We start from the raw sequence: 19,266 nt of genomic DNA, 5'->3' as shown, positions 1-19,266 counted from the left end.
GTGCCTTTGGAGCTGCACTGTATCAAAGTAGTCACAAGTCACTTAATTAACTTTTTCCCTCAACTGTATTATAAAAAAAAATAACTTTGTTTTGGTGATCACAAGAATGGCTAAGGGGAAAAATAAACCAAATAATAATACTGAAATAAACCAAGCAATAATATTGAATCACTCTTCCCTGAAAACTATAATCCATTTTTTTCAGTTCATTGCTATTCCCATATCTTAAATTATTCTCCTCTGCCACAGTACAATAGGTTTCATCAGACTTCTTTTCAGTGGTGTGTGAAATTAGATCTAAACAAAGAGCTGACTGTCACTGTAAACTGAAGCCTGGATGCATTAGAATCCAAATTATCATGAATGATAAATAAAGTCAGAGCAATAAGAAAGAAGTTTTCACAATGTTTTTAATGTAGGCACGTAGGGTTCACTTCTTTCTGCTCCTTCCAAAAATACCAGGAATTCTTCTACCAATGTCACTGAGCTCAGGGTGAGGAGATCTGTCTCCTGTCTCATTCCATGGGTGTAGTTTTACGTAGGAAGCAGTAATTCAGCTCACTTTCCTGGTCCTGTCAGATTTATCAGAAGTGATGTTTGAGGAACAAGGTTCTATTCCTGCACTTCTCTATGATACACCTCCAGAGGCTTTTTACTGTATCCAGTATGTCACATACGTACATATGTCACACACCTTTGCAAAAGTTCACACACAGCTGATGTCCCTAGGAAATCCTGGACTGGATAGTAAATGGTCTGCAGCTGGTTCCTAACCACAAATCCTACAAACAAAAACTACACAGGGACCTCTTTCTCCATCACAATTGAATAAGGTGACTTTTAAAATATAGCTCAACATGAAAACTAATGTAATAACTTTTGCTCTAAATATTTTTATCAAAATAAATGCTGCACTTCATAGAATACCAAACTCCTTTTTTTTTCCAAACTGCTCACACACACAACAGTCCAGTGATATGAAGACCCCTGGGTTTATTTCTCTGGGGGTGTGTGCACATGTGCAGATGTGAGCGGGCATACAATGCTGGAGGCAGAGAAATGCTCTGTTGTCCTGGGGCATCTTTTGCAATCAGCCTGGACCTGTTCTTCTGCCTTGGAAAGGGGCTGGTTGCCCTCTACATTGGTTGCTTGTGAAAGGAAGGGCAGAAGAGCCTTACCTGAATAAGCTCTGGCCATGACTAGACAGAGTAGCTGCTGAGACACTGGGAAAAGCCTGAAGCATTGGCTTTGTGTTTGTCTGAACTGCCTTTGATGGTAACATCCCGACCTCTGTGAGACAGGATGGTAGGGCTGGTGCAGGGTTTACAGAACAGCAGGGCAAGAAATAAACAAATTTGCTATGTGCAGGACAAAGACCTGGAAAAGTGGGGGTGCAACATCCTCACAAGCCCTTCCTGAGGCTCATTTTATCACTCCATGTGTGCAGCAGATTCTGGCTTTGTCTGTGACTACCTGCAGAGCCCTTCTGTTCTGGGAGTCCTGTGAGGATCTCTGACATCCAGGACTGCTGAGGGAGTAGGGCCACCCCAGTACACAAAGGGGCAGCACACCCTGAATTTTTAGCACGTGTAGAGCACACATTGTGTGGGACCACTAGGGCTATACACTCTACTATCAACTCCAGGTTACCTGTAACTATTTATGTTGCCAGATTTGGGGAACCCCAGGTGAAAGTTGCTGGATTGTCTGGGCTACACAAAAGGTGAGAAAAAGGATGGTCTTTAATGGGCTTGGTACTACAGTATCTTCTGTAGTGATCTGTGTTCTGTGTGATCTTTTCCCATGATCCCAGATGCACTACAAAGCCAAGGCAAGGAAATTCCTCCTGAAAGACGTAACTGCACATAAAGTAACACCACAGTATAGAATCCACATTGATTTAAAGATACCTTATATGGGTAGAGTATGTTTTTGTCTGTCTTCGAAGGTGATTGATACTTTAACAACCAGTGAATTTCGAGAATGCAACTTCTACATATATGCAAGACTGAAATTTCCCTGGGCAGGTCTGTGTGAGGTCCTGTGTGAGGAGTGGTTGTTAAGGAAGGCAGTGCTTTGCTGATTCCATGAGCTGAGCACAGCTGTACACAGTGAGTTAGAGCGGCCAGCATCAGTATTCCAGCACCATCATTTCCTAACAGCCCTGCTCCTGCTCCCATAGGGATGAATACAAGACACCAATTGACTGGCACCACAGAAAACACCAAAATCCTGCTCTAAACAGAAATCCATACATTGTGATTCAACCTGTCTTTAATCTTCCCCTTCGTTGTCCTGGAGGGGCTGAATACCAGGATAAAATGGCAAGGAAAGCAGACTGATCAGAATTTGATCTTGGGGATTACACCAAGGGATATCACAGCAGATTAGTGTGGCCAGAATGTCAGTACTAAATAGGAAACTGACCACAAGGGAAGATTTTGTTCCTGTAAATAGGTATTCAGTAACAAAGATCTACTTGCTACTTCCTACTTCTTCATAAATAAAAAACTTACTGACATTTATTTTGGGGGACAGCCCTCAGCAGAACATGGAAGTATCCCAGGTAACAGGCAAAGAGACCACACAATGTTGGTATAAAAGTAAATACATTCTGTTCCCCAAGGCTAGTGATTTGTTACAAGAGATTAAGATTCAAAAACATTAGGGGTTCCAAACAGACCATTTGCGTTGATACAGAAAATGTCAGCTCACTCCCTCTCTCACCTACGAACAGCTTGGGGGTTTATTTTTACTGATGCACATTTAAACGTAGTTTGGATCGTTTGGATCAAATGAGGGTCAGGGAAATGACTTTTCTAACTTTTATATGAAACTTTTACTCTCCTTGAAATGTTTACAGCACATGTCAAAGCAAAGAAAGCAAAACTGAAATATTCTTTCTTTTAGGAGCTCTGCAACAACAAAAAACATTTTAGTAATGATTGTCTGTATTTATATGCAATTATTCTAATTGCTTCCATCATTAAGTGCACCTCAGACTCTGCTATCAGACCAGGAACAGTTTGATGAAGAGTACTTTAAAATTCATTTACTTACTTATGCATATATCCATCTGCATTCCCTGTTAAGTTCATCTGCATAACAGTCTGAAATTCTGTCTCATTGCAGCAATATTTAAACACTGTGTTGTTATGGTGACAGCAAAAGATGTAAGATTTATTGTCAGAAAGACGGGGGCAGTGAAAACCAAAGTGGTAGCGACCTTTGTAGTCCGTGTATGGCTCGCAGACCCGAAAATGTGCAGACAACACTGGAAAACAAAAACAACATTGGCTTTGTCAGTCATTTCTGTCACCTGTATGTTATCAACTCTCATTTTTCAAGACTACACAATTGCTGGTTGATTTCTGAAAAACATGAGTAGTTCAGCACTTTCAGTGTTTTAGTTTTTTTTCAATTTAGTACTTAAAGGTAAGAATGTTCAGACTGGTGCTTCTGTGTTTCTGATTACTGTTGTTTGTTTTAAGGGAAGGGAAGAAATGCCGTCCACCTTAAGAGTCACAAAAGTATTTAGGGAAATGTTTTCATACATTTCCCCTGTTCTAAATGTAGGGATATCCACAACACACAACAATGTTCATGTTTGATTCTCCTGGGACAATTTAATAAAAACAAAACATGTATGTAGAAACTGCAATAAAAATTTGATTATACTTGGTTTACTGTTCCTGATTTCTTTTCTTCTCTAAAGATCAATCTTTGATAAGGAATACTCTATCATTACAAACAGTCATTACAAACAGTATAACAAATCTGAACAACTGTGGACTTGCAAATAGACAGAACTAATAAAATACAGGTGCTCCTGGGAGTTCTTACATTTCTTCTTTAACAAGTTCTCAAGGAAAGTGTTTATTACAGCTCTGAGAACATTTTTCTTTTTCACAGTCATGTGTTACACCATCACTTTTACTGGGGGAAAAAAGCAGCTTTCCATAGATACCCTTTCATCATCTTAGTTTCCCTAAGCTTTTTAATTGTGCAGAGGGGCAGGAGAGAGGCCCCTTCCAAAATGGTCGTAAGCAACCATATGCAGCTTCCTGAAAGACTTTTAGGAGTCAGTATTTGGTTCCACACTCACAATTTGTGTTACAGTAGGCCTTACAGCATCATTTAAGAGTACATGTACCCCACAGACACCCCAAAGGGCTTAAGCTGTGAGGAAAGTGAAATGTGGAAGCCGAGTGTGAATCCTTTTAGCAGTGAAATGCTTTTCCTTTGGAGAACTGAGGCTCAGCAATGCTGTGGGCAGCTGCTGTTCATAAGGTTACACCAATTAATAAATGATACATTCACTTTGGACTGACAGAATTAACGCTTGTAATTTAGTGCCTAAATTTTCTGTCAGTTTACCACTACAAGAGTTTACACATAATGACTTGCATGGATTTAGCTGAACTGCACTGTACCACTCTGCACAGAGCACCTGTTGATGTGCAATTGCATTGGTGCACCTTTTCTGTCTAATCATCTTTTTTTTCTACCTTACTTAAAAAAAAAAAAAAAAAGAAAAAAAAGCCTATTCCTAACACTTTTTTTTGTCAATTTTATAAATACATTCATTTCAAAACAAAATTTAAGGATTGTGACAGTGGAGATCACTTCATTTGTGTGTAGAGAACGGGAGCCAAGAACAAAAAACAGAGTACTACACTGACAATAAGGTTATCTTGTTCTGCAGCCTGAGTCAAGAAAGCTCACTCTAAATATTTATGTGTGCACATAAATATACCTGGCATCATTAGTGGCACGAAAGAAGAAATAATTTTTGTAGATTAATTCAGTCAAGAACTAAAAGTGCTGGAAGAAAGCCATTTCTAAAGGAACACAGATATTGAGATAACGAATTACCTACCTGTTCTTGCCCTACCTGGGGAAAAAACACGTGTTCTAAATGTGAGGATACTATCATCAGTAAAGAAACTTCCTTTAGACTTAGGTGTTCAACACACTCTGCAACTCTTGTAACAAATCTGCATGTTCAAATTCTGTCACAAAATCCACACAGTATGGAATGAGTTTGTTTGAACAAGTAATTTGCTGCATCCCTTCCTAATTAACACAGCAATAATAAAAGTGTGTCAGGACAGCTTATGATGTCAAAAACCTCAATGTTTGCAGCTGGAAGGGACCTCTGGAGGCCATCTCATGCAAATCCTCTGCTTGGAGAGGGCCACCTGTTTCCCAGAACCATGTCCAAATGGCTTTTGAGTATCTCCAAGGATGGAGACTCCATATCCTCCACAAGCAACCTGTGGTAGTGCTCAGTCCCCCTCACAGTGAAAAACCTCCTCTTGACATTTGGAAGGAGCCTTCTAGGTTGTAGTTTGTGCCAATGGCCTCTGGTCCTGTCACTACCACTCAGGTTAAGCCTGCTTGTCACTGCCAAGTGTTTTGTTTAACTGCACAAGCGGAAGTGTTCCCTGATCCCTACATAGCTCCTTTGCACATTTTAAAATTAAAATAATCCTCAAAGTTCTCTGAGAATGAAAACTGAGAAAAAAATGATTACAGAAGGAAGGGAGAATTAAGATAACCTCAGGTCCTAGGAGGATGAACATCTGCAATAAAACAGTTCTAAGCAAATCCTTAAATAGCAAAATGTGTGGGTGATTAAATAAATGCACGATGTGATGACTGAATCCCATTCTGAACTTGGCAGTCAGTGTGTGGTGGGTTACCCCTGCTGGGCAGCTGAACACCACACAGCTGCTTGCTCCCTTCCCTCTCCCAGTGGGATGGGCCAGGGAATCAGAAGGGCAAAGAGAAAATTCATGGGTTAAAATAAACACCGAAGAATAAATAAGAAAATAAGAAAAAAACCCACAACACCAACAACAAAAAATAAAGCCCAAGTGATGCTGAAGCAATCACTCACTACCAGCAGACTGATGTCCAGACAGTCCCTGAGCAATTTTTCGATAAATTCTCACCCCACTTTTACTGTTGAGCATCCATCCCATGGTATGGAAACCACCTTGGCCAGTGTGAGTCAGTAGTGCCAGCCTGTCACCAGCCACAACAGTGCTGTGACATCAGCACTACTTTGCTCACCCACCTAAAACACAGCCTTGACCCCATCCCAGACAGACCTATCACACCTTCTCCATTTATTGTAATCTGTGTCATTTTAGTTGCTGTCTTTGCTTCGCTGTGGATCAGAGAGCCAATAAACAAAGTAGGAGTTATTTTCTTCCAAGTATCTTTTTTTTTGTGAAAATAACTTTGCTTAAATCCCCAGGTTTAAAGGACCTTATTTCTATAGAAATACTTTAGATAAAAGTATTGTACCTGTAAAGGCCTTGTCTGTTACAAAGGTGTAGCTGTGTCTGAAGTGGAGCTGCAAGTGCAAATTCTCACGCTGTTTTTGAAAACAGTTATTGAACAGTTGATGCAGGTGATCCTCTCTCTGTTCCAACTGACTTCAAGAGAATAGTCTGTCATGCTTCTTCATCACAAAAAAGTATTACCTACTTTACCTTAAAAACTACACAGCCAGCAAACATCAAACTGTTACTTCTCTATCTGGTCACAGCTAGAGATCCACCTAATGTATATTTTTAATTTAGATACAAAATCTTTAAAGCCCCAAGACTCTCTGAATGGCTGGTGTTTATTAAGCTTTCCATATGGAACCACAGAAATATTCATATGTATACATTTTACCACATGTTAACTTGCTGTGTGGATGTTTATTTCCTACTTCAAAGAAAAAATGCTGTAATGTGCAAATAATCTGACAATTTTTGCTTGTTAATATAAACTTTGCTGTCAGCACTGATTTTACAAATGTGTTTCAATCCTTTAAATGAGTAAGCATCAACATTTGCAAAGCCAATCTAAGAGTTAGTGGTCAGAAAGTCATTCTTCCAGCATGACTGCATGGTGCTCCTCCCATTATTACGCATTCCTTGTGAGCCCAGAAAAACCAGTAAGCTAAAACGTCACTGTGATGAAATAAATCATCACAATAGTAACTAGCACTGAAATAAAATACCTCAAGTTTCAGTATTCTCAACCCAGAAATTGACTACTAAGATTGTTAATCTTAGTATACCAAAGACTTGGAAGTTAAGCAAGATCTTACAGATGGAAGCCTGTATATCTAGGTCACTCAAAGGGAGCCTTGCCATTAGATTTTCATTTCAGCTCAGGTTAAAAATGAGGTTCATATCATTCCAGTGAGAGTAGCATCCTTCCCCCTCCCTCCCATCATTCACTGCATAAAGCCAATAGTTTTTCTTTATGGAAACTTACCTGTTTTGGACTGTTGTGAGTCACCTAATGACCTAAATGCCTTCCTACAGATGACTGTGGCAAAATTCAACAAGAAGGGAGCAAGTTTGGCTGGCATAAAAGATTTGTGATGCCTTAAGCCTGGACTCTACATGCTAATAGAGGACATCAGATAAGAAAACACCAAAAGCCAAGAAACAACAAAATTATAAACACATTTACAAAACCAATAGTTATCAAGGATAATCGATAAATTATATAAGAAGTAAAAGCTGTGTGTAATTGGTTTGTAATAAAAGCATTGCACTTCACAGACAGTATTTCTAAGAGAGGAAAAAAATAAAAAAAAATATGACTGGGTTTGAGGGGATAGGGGTTTGAGGGTGTGCTCCAGTTGCTGAGTACAGCTATTTGCATACACAGTGCAATCACAGTGTCCCACTCAACTCCAACACAGGTATTTATCATCTTGAGGAAATGGGTTGGAGGAGTTGGATCTCAGGACAGCTCTAGTAGAAGTCTCCCATAAAGAGTGGCAAAGGTATAAAAAACTTTAAAATCGACAGAAGAGACTGGAGCAGCTGGAACAGTTTTGTGATGTTGGATCTCCGTTTGATCACTTCATTGAAGACCGCTTGATAACCAAGTTCATTGCTACAGCAGAGAGGTAGATTTTTGAAATTTCTTTAGCCTGGAGGAAGACAAAGAAGCAGCTCCAGCCCCTGTGCCTGATCCCAGTTCATCAGAGGAGGACAGTTCCATAATTAGGAATGCAGTGCCATACATGGGATTTCAGGGGAAGGGCTCTAAAGGAAAGCAATGATTTAACACGAGCAGAGGAGTGCTTTAATTGATAATATTATAACATGGTTAGCAAAAGGGCTGTGTCAGAGCTAAGTAATGAACCATCATTAGCAAGAATCAACTGCAACATTGCAAACAAGCAATGAGACTCTGTGCAACAAAACACATGCTGGAACTGACTGATGAGAATATGAATATTAATATTTTAAGAGTATTAAAGACACAGACTCAGTAGTAACAATTTTAACTGAAGCACAAGGATACTTTAAGAAACATGGTGCCTGGTAAAGCTTTAACTCCAGTGGTTGGGGATGTGATGTACAAGAGAATAAGGAGCAGTGATTGAAAAAAAAAAAATCTTTTTCTACTAAAAATTGCCTCAAGAATGAAGGATAAAAGATACTGAACTAAAAAGCTGTAAGACCAAATCTGTTTGGACTGAGAACCTTTCAAAATTTTATTTTAAATATTCACTCATGATTACAAAAAGCCCTAATGCCATAAATGACTTCTGATGAACAAATACAACTAATAAACAGCACTCAACTAATTCTCAAACAACTAGCACATTTCCACACAAACCCTTTCTGTGTGCTAATAGCAAACATCTAGAGCAGAACTACCAAGCATCAGGAGAAACAACTCTGGTCCAGTCAATTCTTTAGATTCAGGAAAATGACACAGATTCCAAGTTCAATCCTTTACATTCTCTGGTGTGCGCACAGAAAAACACAACTGGAATCTGACTTGATCTGCCTCCAGTGGATGGCTGTTTAGCAAATTGGATGTGTTTTCTGATGGTATAGAAATTATTCCGTTCTTTAAGGTGAGCTGAAAAAATAGCATATCCAAAGAAATAACACTACTCTTCCAACTTTCCAGTCTGCTTTGTTCTAAAAGTGAATTTTCAGTTCCATTTCAAATTCCAGTTTCCAGTTCTTAAATACAAAGAGGCTTCATTTATATTGGAACTAGATGATCTTGAAGGTGCCTTCCAGCCCTCACCATTCTATGATTCTATGACTTACTTATTATGAAATTAACAATCATTTGGTCTTGTTTATTTTGTGGGAACCCAGTATTAAATTGCAATTATTTTTTTGCTGTGGCACACATCAGTAAAAAATAAATTATAAAAGTTACCTGCTGACAAGAGTAATGAGAGCAGAACCATCAGCACATTCAAGGACTGTTGACCACAACTTGTCATCATTGGCTTTCATTGGTCCATTAGAGAATTACCTGTTGGACAAGATGCAACATCATGATTAAATGTATATTTAATCTCCTTTCATTGTTCAAATGTTCACTTCCCCACAAAGCTTTGGTAAAATGAGATGGCTTCGCAGAGTAGGGGAAGAAATCAGATTTTTTTCTGCCCTTAAAAGTGAAATAAATTCTCCTTTCCACAGTTAAAGTTACTTTCTCATTTCACCATGGATATACACAGCAGTTTATGTACTTTTCATTAACCATAGTAGAGATGATTTATATAAAGTCTTTACTGAACATTCATATGTCCCCTGTAATCTACATCCAGCATAACTGTTTGTCTTACTGTTACAAAAACAGGTTATTGTATTATATGTGTAAGGGCTAGAAAAGAATTAACAACAGAAAAACAAACTGGCTGCTTTGAAAGTCAATCTGTTTTATCCCATTAGAGGGTGCAGTCGCTCAGAAAGTGGGTCAAGTAACTGAGATGGTTAGAAACACTTCAAAAAAAGTCTTTTCATTAGCATCCGAGCCTTCCATGGGATTTTTATTTGCTTGAAGGACAGGGAGTGAGAAGTGATGTGGTTCGATGTGACTGCCAGCCCTCCTACAAAGGCTCTGCTTGGTGTCTCCCAGGCAGGGTGAGTCAAACAGCTCTTCTCTTCCCCTCCGTTCAACAGCAGCAGCTGCACATTCAGCAGCTGCAGCAGGGACTGTCCCAGGTGTCACCAGCAAGGTGAGCAGGACCAGGTGGAACCCAGTGCTGCCATCACTGATAAATCCAACTAACTCTAGGTCTTGGAGGTTTCCAGCATCCTGAAGTCACACTGACAGCAGGGGCACAAGAGGTGATTTCTGCCTTTGCACACAAACACTGTGAGCACTTAGGGCACAGACAGGATGGCCTTGGGAGTGCTGCAGCAAGCTGGTGTGATGAATATAACTCCTTCACTGCTAAAATTGCTCTAAGATGTTTACAATGGAGCAGCTTGTGGAAAAAAAAAAGAAAGGGAATTTGCAATTTCTGTAAAAACTACACTGCTCCCGACACCTCAAGAAACACCTTTTGCCAAATGCTTATGAAATAAACACTGTATCCTATAAATACTACATGGTTTACTAGTTGGTGTTTCCTACAACCTACTGAATCAAATGAAAATCCCCAAACAATCGCACCTGCACGTAACAAAAGGGGGAGTGGGTGAAAATGAACACACCGTAAGTGAATCCTGAGTAACAGACGTGGGCACTGGAGGGGAGACACAGTGATACCTACAAAGTGTTGGGAGGCAACAGATTCCTCACTAACACAAAATGCTGTGTGTGGCACAAGCAGATTCACCAAGAACTACCTTAGCACATAAAGACCTAAAAATCAGTGTAACTTTTGTACAAGAAAACATAACATTGTACACAATTTGCTACAAGCATGATTAACACCCAAACCACTGTGTTTCTAGCTTTAAAATAAGCCAGTTCCTCCTGAGGAAAACAATATGAAACTATAACACTGTAACAAGAAAATAATAGTGCAAGAAACAAAGAATTCTAAGTAAGAATATTTGTCATTAATACGGTTTAAAAAACTGCCTCCTTTTTTCAGAAGGAATATCATATTAATTATAAAATTAAGCAGACTTAAAGTTGGAATTGTAATTTTTTTTTTAAAAAAAAGAATAATAATTATATAAACCAGAGGCTGAGAATGTAGGCATTTAATAATGAAAACCAGCTACAAATAACAAGATACTGCCAATATTGGGAATATAAGGAATTTGATATTTTCCTGAGTAAACCAAAGCTGCAGGAATTCTGGTAGTGATTCATTACTGAGGGAAATCTTGGCCTTCGTAACAGTAAATTAAAAGGAGATCAATAAGCACTCCCGTTGTGTATATGGGACGACAAAGATGTTTAGTATAGCTGAGACTATTAAATATTTCCATACCAAGAATAATTCAGGATGACATTAATGAATTGATACTAAGGTTTGTAATTTGATATTTGCAATTCTGTGTAATTTGTACCTAGTTGTTTCAGCAGAGCTCACTGGGGTGACATATCATGTTTTCCATTTGTTGGAAATTGGCAACTTTCAGAGGACCTGAAGAAATGTAGAAGTAAATGAGATAATCCAGGTAATCATAAGCTTGTGTGATGTCAATCCAGACAAAATTAATGGCATGGTTAATATGCCTTCCAATTAATAAATAGTTAAGGAGATAAATATAATTAATGTGGTCACTATGGGCTTGTGGCAAAGTTAATTTTATTTCTCTCAGGGCCACTGACCAATGTAAAATATTTCACTTTAGTAGCACAAAATTTGAGCAGGCAGTGAGAACGATGAAAAAAAACTTCCTATCAGCTGTGGAAGGATAACTCAGTCTGGAAATCAGGTACATGTCTTGGAAAGTACAATCCTGTTATTAACTGAGTACAGCCTCACAGCTAATTTCTTAAGCAGCACTGTAGGTACAAATCTAGAAGGGAGGGAAATCTTTTCAGGGAGGGAAAATGTATTCAATTATATCCAACAGAATGGGCAACAAAGAAATTGGTAGTTTAATCCAAATCATGCATTGCTTGTATTTCACTGAGTGTCAGCTGGGAGGATCAGAGTGGGGGACTAGACAGTGAGAGCTGCACACCAAGAACCAGCAGAGTGACAGAATCTGTGTAAATGAATACACACATGCATCGAGGTATATATTTGTAACAGTAGGGAAATGCGCCAATTTTATAACTTAATAAACAATAATTTTATTGCTTTAGTGATAATTACACAGAGTAAGACTATTTTTCGTAGGTCAGAAATACAAATTACTGTTCCTTGACTATTAATAAAAATAACTCCTTGACTATTTTGAGTTTTATACATGCTACTGTCTGGCTAAAGCCGTCATATTTCACGCAGTACCATGGTGACATATCTGAGCTATTAGAGCCCAACCAGCCACTGGAGGAGATAAGCATGGCAACATAGGTGTTATGCCACAAGGAACAGCCTAATCATACACAGTATTTCCACAGCCACAGAATAAGGAGGGCAGAAACATGGTCATTAGCAATGATCTAGATAAATAAATTGGCATTTATTATTGTTATTAGTTAAAGACTGATGGCATTTTAAAACAAGAGCACTACATCCTGAAGGACAGAGGAAAAGAAGATTTAGTTGTAGTCTCTTTTTTTATTTTTTGAGTAGAATTTGAGGGCCTGGAGGCTGTGTGATTATGCTTTCCTTCTAGTCCAGAAAACCAGCAATTAGAAGCGTGGCCTAACACACCAGTTTTCATTTTTAATGCACCGTTCTAAGCTTATTTGTGGTCATTGTGGAGGTAAGGATGATGCCTGTCCTTTTACTCCTCCTTTAATTTGTACACCTCCTCCCCTCTGCTGGCAATCTCAAGTATCTCTGCAGCTACCCCAGAAAGCAGAGTAAAGAAATGGCTGAGGAATCACATTTTTAAAGGCTTTTTTTTCATCACTTTTCCACATCTTGTCCTTATTCCCCTCTCATTATTATTATTATCGTTATTATTATACAAGCAGCTGCATGGCTATGCCATGACTACTTAGTTGTAGGCTGGAATTAAACTATGTCTAATCTGGAATAGAAGATATGGTCCTCACTCCTGATTTTTGCTATCTTCTCATGAATAAGGATCCTGTGCAGAATGTTGTTTTCCCTTGCAGAAGACGCAGCCATGCACAATCCAAAGAGAGCAATGCTCAAAGGAAAGGTGCTGTAATGTTATGATCAAGGGGACCATAGGAATGTATGAACTCATTATGCCAGATTTTACTTTTCTGTGACATTTTAGCTCTCACTGTGTTCCTTACCTACACTGCTCTGGTTATCCCCATGGTTTTATCTAGCTGTCTTGAAGGGAATCAGTGAATCACTGTAAAGAAAAGCTGCCAAGAGAAACAACCATTTCATGAGGGAAGATTCTGATGAAGGAATTATTTTCCCCTGACTTTAAAGGAAAAGAGAAGTTATGCTTAGAAGAGATGTCTGAAAAACAATGCACATTTTGCATTTTTTGGTTAGTATGAAGAACTAAAAGAAGCTAGAGCAAGAGAATTTATTAAACACATCAGCACTGCCTCACAAGTTTCTGCCTAGAACAGAAAATAGGGCAATTCAGGAGATAACTTAATTCCTTTTGTCTGCCACAGGATTAAGAACATCTAAACCATTCTTCGCTGAAGTTCACAGGATTCCCACCACCAATGCCTTTCTAACCTTCTCAGGCAATTCCCTAGAGTGGAAACCTAGAAAGGTTTCCCTATGCCCAACTTGCAGCTCCTTTGCTTTGTTGGAAGCCCTCTCTATCAGCAGTGGAGCTGGAGAATGATTTACCTACAGACACACTAGTTACACCTCTTTGCATCAATCTTTTAATTAATACATACAAGAAGTGCTGTCATATCTTCACTCAGCCTTTTCTTAGGCTAACAGCTTATAACTCTTGTAACAAGGATGTTTTTTAAGGAAAGATTACACATTCTATGACCCCTCTATTATCTGCCTCTATCCTTTGTAGCAAGGTTGTGCAAGTAATTTCAGCATCATTTTATCTTCAGTGGTATTTCCTTAGTGCCCTGTTTATTAGTGTCCCAATAAACATCCCAATAGCTACCAGTTCTTCCAAGAGAAATAAAAACACAGCATTACCAAAGTGCAAAGAGCCACGGAGCATCTGCTAATTCTCAGCTATTCAAAGGACACACAGGTAAACCCCTATTAAACAAAGAGGCACATCTACCACAGACAAAACTACACGGGTGAAAAATCATCAGGGCTACAGAGAGACAATGCTGGTGCACTGTGGCAACAGCAAGGGGATGAGTAACGTAACCAGAGCATGACAGTGGTTGAGAAAGCTGTTTAAAATTAGATGGAAAAGGCTGTGATCCAAACCTAACTTCTAGTCCAGCTCTGTTCACTTCTCATTTTAAAGGGGGCTTAAAAATGCATCCAGTATGTGCTCATGAATGGCATTACAATAAAATTACAGGCTTAAAGGAAGCAATATAACTGGCCTGAAAGAAAACCTGATTACTAAGAAAACATGTCGTTTTGCACTGCAACAACCTCAACAAAATATTTATGAAAAACAGATACTAGGTTTCAATTGATAGTTGTCTTACTTGGAAAAAACCTATGAAAATGAGCTGCTGGTAGGAACCTTCTGGATTATGCAGCACTGACATTATTCAGTGCCTTTTCCCTAAAAACATCTCATTACACATATGCTGGAAGTTAAGCACAAGTGAATCTCAACCCAGCTGCAGATAAAGGCTTTGCAGTCAAGAGCTTTAGTACTGCTAGAGGTGAGGAAATGCATATTACATACCTAGGTCACAAAATTCTTCCCCCTTATTTATGATTTTTTTTAATTGAAAATATAAACTGCTTTGTTTTATTTCACCCTACAGTGTTTATTATTTTCCAGAGCTGTTCTCCAAAGAGTTATATGCATGAATCCTAAAAAATAAAGCTCTGAAGTACAGCCTGAAGCCCATCTTGTGAACTTCAAGTTGTTATTAACAGGATGGGGCCAAGAAACCTGCACATGCCATAAGTGTCAGCTGTCAAAGCCACTCATCCCTCTCCTTTTGCCTTTCTTTTACCCCTTCCCTTTTTCACCAACACATTTTGTTGGTCGTTGGGAACGGCCCCACAGCCACATCCTGGGAGACACATCGTAAACATCCAAGTTGGAAATGGGTTTTAGCAATTTCCACCCTAAGCACAATGCACAGCAGAGTCTGATACAGAATTAATGGGTCCCTTTATCACAAAAGATTTAATTTTAGAGTCAGTGGTGCATTCAGACCTTATAATCACAAAATGTAACTGATGAGAAAATTCCACAACAAAGCACAAACTATTTACAGCCAAATTCTAAACTGTCTCCGTAGCACATCTAGAAATATTACGGATAATACCATAATGTAGCTGTAGCGTAAATAAGTGATTCATTACATACTTGCACTTGGTAGAATAAATGTTTAATTTCCTAGATTTATTGCTGACAAAGGTCAGAAAATTTTAGACTGTTGTCTGTCCTTCAACTGGCCTTACACTGTATACATTAGACCTCATTTTTGGGGAAAATTACTTTGTGGAGACAGTCAGCTTTGTAAAAATAACAGCTGCAGTTGTGATAATTTACTGCCACTGACAACTAACTTCAGCTACAAGTTGGTGGCAACTTTCTCACTTGTCATTAAGAAAGATTCATTGTGCAGCCAAGAGCTGCAACCTTCCCTAATACTCTGAAACCACTCAGACTAAAGTATTTGTGTTTTCTCATTTGCATGTATTTTATCAGCCTGAGCATAGGCAGCTGATAAAGGTTTTTTTTATGCAGAACCCTAATTTTTAGTGAAATAACTCAGTTTAGATGTACATCTGGATTACTGAGTCAGCCGAGGGGATTTTGTACAACCCAACATCTATGATCTGTGGGAGCTCAACCAAGTGCTTTGTTAATGAATTCATAAATCTGCGAGGGTGAGACTATCAAGCTATACACAAAAAGCAATCTAAGAAAACTGAATTTTCACTCTGAAATTATGAATGCTCTTGGGTCTCCACGAGGCAGGAATGATAAAGAATCATGTGTAATAATACATAATAATAATGTGTAATAATATTCTAAGACTTTAAGAAAGGGATAGGATACATTTTTAACTGATTACAAATCTCTACTGTTAATCAAGTTTCAGTTTTCAAAGAAATGTGAGGCTCTTCTCTAGGGAAAATTTGTGGTTTTTCAGTTACTTTCTGTACAGTACCAGAGCAAATGTGTTTTAATTTAAAATATTACCAAGTCTTAAATTAATAACACAATTTCTACTAGTTTAATCTGAAACGGTTTGTCCAAGTAATTTTAAGGATGTCACTAAGAAATAAAATTAGTTTAGATGGTAAGATTTGAGGTTTTATAACAGCCAGGTTTTACAAAACTCCCATATCTAATCCCTCATTCTGCTTTACAGTATAGCTCTAAAACTTGTGAATGTGTGTACCTGTAAAAAGGGTTAGTGTATTTTTAATATCCATTTGAGAAAAAAGTAATATATCAGCAGTTTATCTAGTGAAAAATGTGAGCACATTTCTGGTTTCCCCAACATGCTGTCAGCTGATTATATATAGAAAGCAGAAACTACCTATAGTCTCTCTGGGAACATTTTTGACATGTTTTCCTTTCAAAATGGCCTCTCCTGAAAAATAAGCCTTCCAGTGCAAAGTCTGTGGCATCTAAGTTTTATTTCATTCTCACATTCTTCAACATCAATTATCAACATCTGTATCTAATCAGATGGGTTTCTAACCTTCTGTCACTCTTGGTCTGTAGACATTTTCAAATGTTATTATGTTCAAAAGTGAAAAAATATGAGGAGTGAGTTAAACACAAATTGAAGTCAACTCAGAAAACCATTAATTTGATCATATCAAATACGAAGGAAATCAGAATTCTCATAAATACTTTTTCCTCTTTCCATCAGCTTTAGAAAGCATGTTTCCTTTTACAAATACAAATGACTCCATTCCTTTACAATCTAATTAACCACTTCAAAATGAAAAAAAACCCAAACATTTTTTTCCCCTCAAGAGGATCATTTAACCATGCCAACACAAAGTGTAGCTTACCTGACTGTTATAGATATATATTATATTGTCGGCTTTTCACAAATATTAAAATGAATGTTATGTGTATAAGAATGGGAAATTTTGTTGTATATAGTTTTCTTTATTTCTGTTATTGATGAAACTTAGAAATAGTAGTATAATACATATATGTTAGGCTATGGCATAGTATTAAAATAAAAACTGCTTTTGTTTGTGTAACCCAAAGACTGAGAAAAAAAAAAAATAGCTAGAGAACTCCTGCATTTGTAAACTATCTTAACCAGATGAAGACAGCAGTGACCAGAACTCTGAGGGGAGGAATTTATTGCATTTCTGGTATCAGGGAATGTAAATCTCGATGGCACCAAGAAGATTGATCTGTTGGGAAGGGGGCAAGAGAAAACTAAACAGAAGAACACCAAAGATCCTAAGAAGAATGTATGAATATGTATGAGAATTTATGGATATGTAGTAGGGTTCTGTTTTTAAGGGACAATCCTTTGTTAGTAAGGTGTGCTCTCTTGGCTGAATGCGGAGACACCCGGCCGTATCTGTATACTTTACTTTATTTTTTTCTCCTAATTGTCTTTTTTATTAAACTTTTAAATTCTATAAAAATTATGTGAACCTAGTTTTTCACACTGACATAGCTGGATCTGCACTACAAGTATTTTGGCAGCATTATTTCAACTTTCCTAAGGATAACACCTTATTGTGCAAAAGGCAGGACCTCTTCGTTTTTAAAACCTGAAACTAGTCCCTCAAGAGGAAAAGAACTCTGAATTCCTGCAAACATTTTGGTCAAATCTTCCTTACCCTCTTGTTAAAGAAAATTATGAGAAAGACCTTCTGGAGTAAACTAAGAAACAAGAGAATCAAGATGAAAGGAACCCACAAGCATCAGCAAGTTCAAAAGAATCTGCCTCTCTTCTTAAAATGTCTGCAAATGTTTCCCATACTGAAATAGCTCTCAGTAACATCACAAATGAACGTTGTTTCTAAAGCAGACTCTAACAGGAAGAAGAGCTGTCACTGCACCAGCTAAGGAAAAAGGAAGCTCTGTGGGAACCTCAGCCAAGGACTGCTGGAAGGAAAAAAAAATGCACAGTAGAAGGTGGGAGTAACTTCCTTTTCACCTATTCTTTTGCCTCATTCTGACTGAACAACCAGCCTCACACTATAGGAGAAAATGCCATTTTTCACTGCTGCACACATAAATACATTAAAGAGCTGGTTTCAGGGGCAGTACATGGCTGTACTACTGCAACCCTCCTAGCTCACAGCTATTGTAATTAAAACCCCTGAATTTTCAACCCCAAGAACACTGGATTGTTAACAAAAGCTTAATTTTGATAGTACCAAGGCAGAGAAACCAAGGAAAATGCTAGTGAATCCTTTGTCCTCTCCTCTTAAGCAGAAATACCTGCAGGACAAAAGAAAGGACAATTTTTAGTAGTCAGAACAGCAGGTGTGGAGGTTGCCAAGCAGAAGGAGATAAAGCATGCAGAGCAACAGAAAAGTGGCTTTCAACAATTTATCTTCTCCTTTTTTTTAAAACTGACATTTTTGGAACTGAAAAGCCAGGTAAAACAAAACTGTGCTGCTGGTGGTAACATCACATGGCCCCAAGCTTTGTTTCACATCCTTTATTTTACAAGATTTAAAAACTACTTTTTTTAAGCCTAGCTTGGGGTGTCTGTAGATTTTATGCTGTGCACAGAAGTGGGTGTGAGAGGAGCTGCATCCAAAGGCTTGTACAGAATTCCACAGAAATTCTGATTCTTGGCCTCCTGCAGATCAAGCATCAAACACCCCTCTCTTCAGCGAGCCCAGTGCAGCTGAGCATAATGGAATGTACCAGAAGCATCAGCTGCAGATTGAAGCCACAGTTGTTTAGTATTTATTTATATATGCTCACTGGGCAGGTTTACATCCCTTACACAGATCAATCCAGTGTTCCAGCTGCTAAAATCAATGCCGTATTTTGGCTCCAAACAGCCCCACCCCTAACAGCAGCCTCCATCCGAAACACTTCTATTAATAGGTGCATTAACTACAGCAATACATAGAGAACAATTTGCCAGAACTTTCTGAAATGGTTCCTCTGAAAGTGAAAAGTGACATGCACGTCCCATTTTCCTTAGAGCCCCGTATCTAGAACACCACCAGGAGAACCTTTGAAATACAAATATTTGGTAAGGATGAAAATGTGGCATTCATCACATATATAACATAGCAAAGCTATTTACCAGCAAGCAATACTGCAGTCATGCAGTCTGTTCCTTCTCACAGATATTTTGGAGTCCAAACAAATGAAAAAAAAAAACCAAAAAACC

The 19,266-nt window shown here is 38.3% G+C and overlaps 1 protein-coding gene across 1 annotated transcript in view; it reads right to left on the bottom strand.

Moving 5' to 3' along the window:
- LOC131572734 (protein shisa-like-1) overlaps nt 1-19,266 on the bottom strand; it is an 80,016-nt gene that overhangs the window by 28,569 nt on the left and 32,181 nt on the right. The window contains exons 2-3 of the mRNA XM_058826041.1: nt 9,208-9,306; nt 3,061-3,274 (exon numbers count right to left, since the gene is read on the bottom strand). Of these exons, the coding sequence (XP_058682024.1) occupies nt 3,061-3,274; nt 9,208-9,277 (284 nt within the window). The 5' untranslated portion in view covers nt 9,278-9,306. The remainder of the gene's footprint in view (nt 1-3,060; nt 3,275-9,207; nt 9,307-19,266) is intronic.

This window comes from Poecile atricapillus, chromosome Z (assembly GCF_030490865.1).
Source record: "Poecile atricapillus isolate bPoeAtr1 chromosome Z, bPoeAtr1.hap1, whole genome shotgun sequence".
Taxonomy (NCBI): Eukaryota; Metazoa; Chordata; class Aves; order Passeriformes; family Paridae; genus Poecile; species Poecile atricapillus.
The sequence above is the reverse complement of the archived record's forward strand: the minus strand, read 5'-3'. Positions and strand labels throughout refer to the sequence as shown.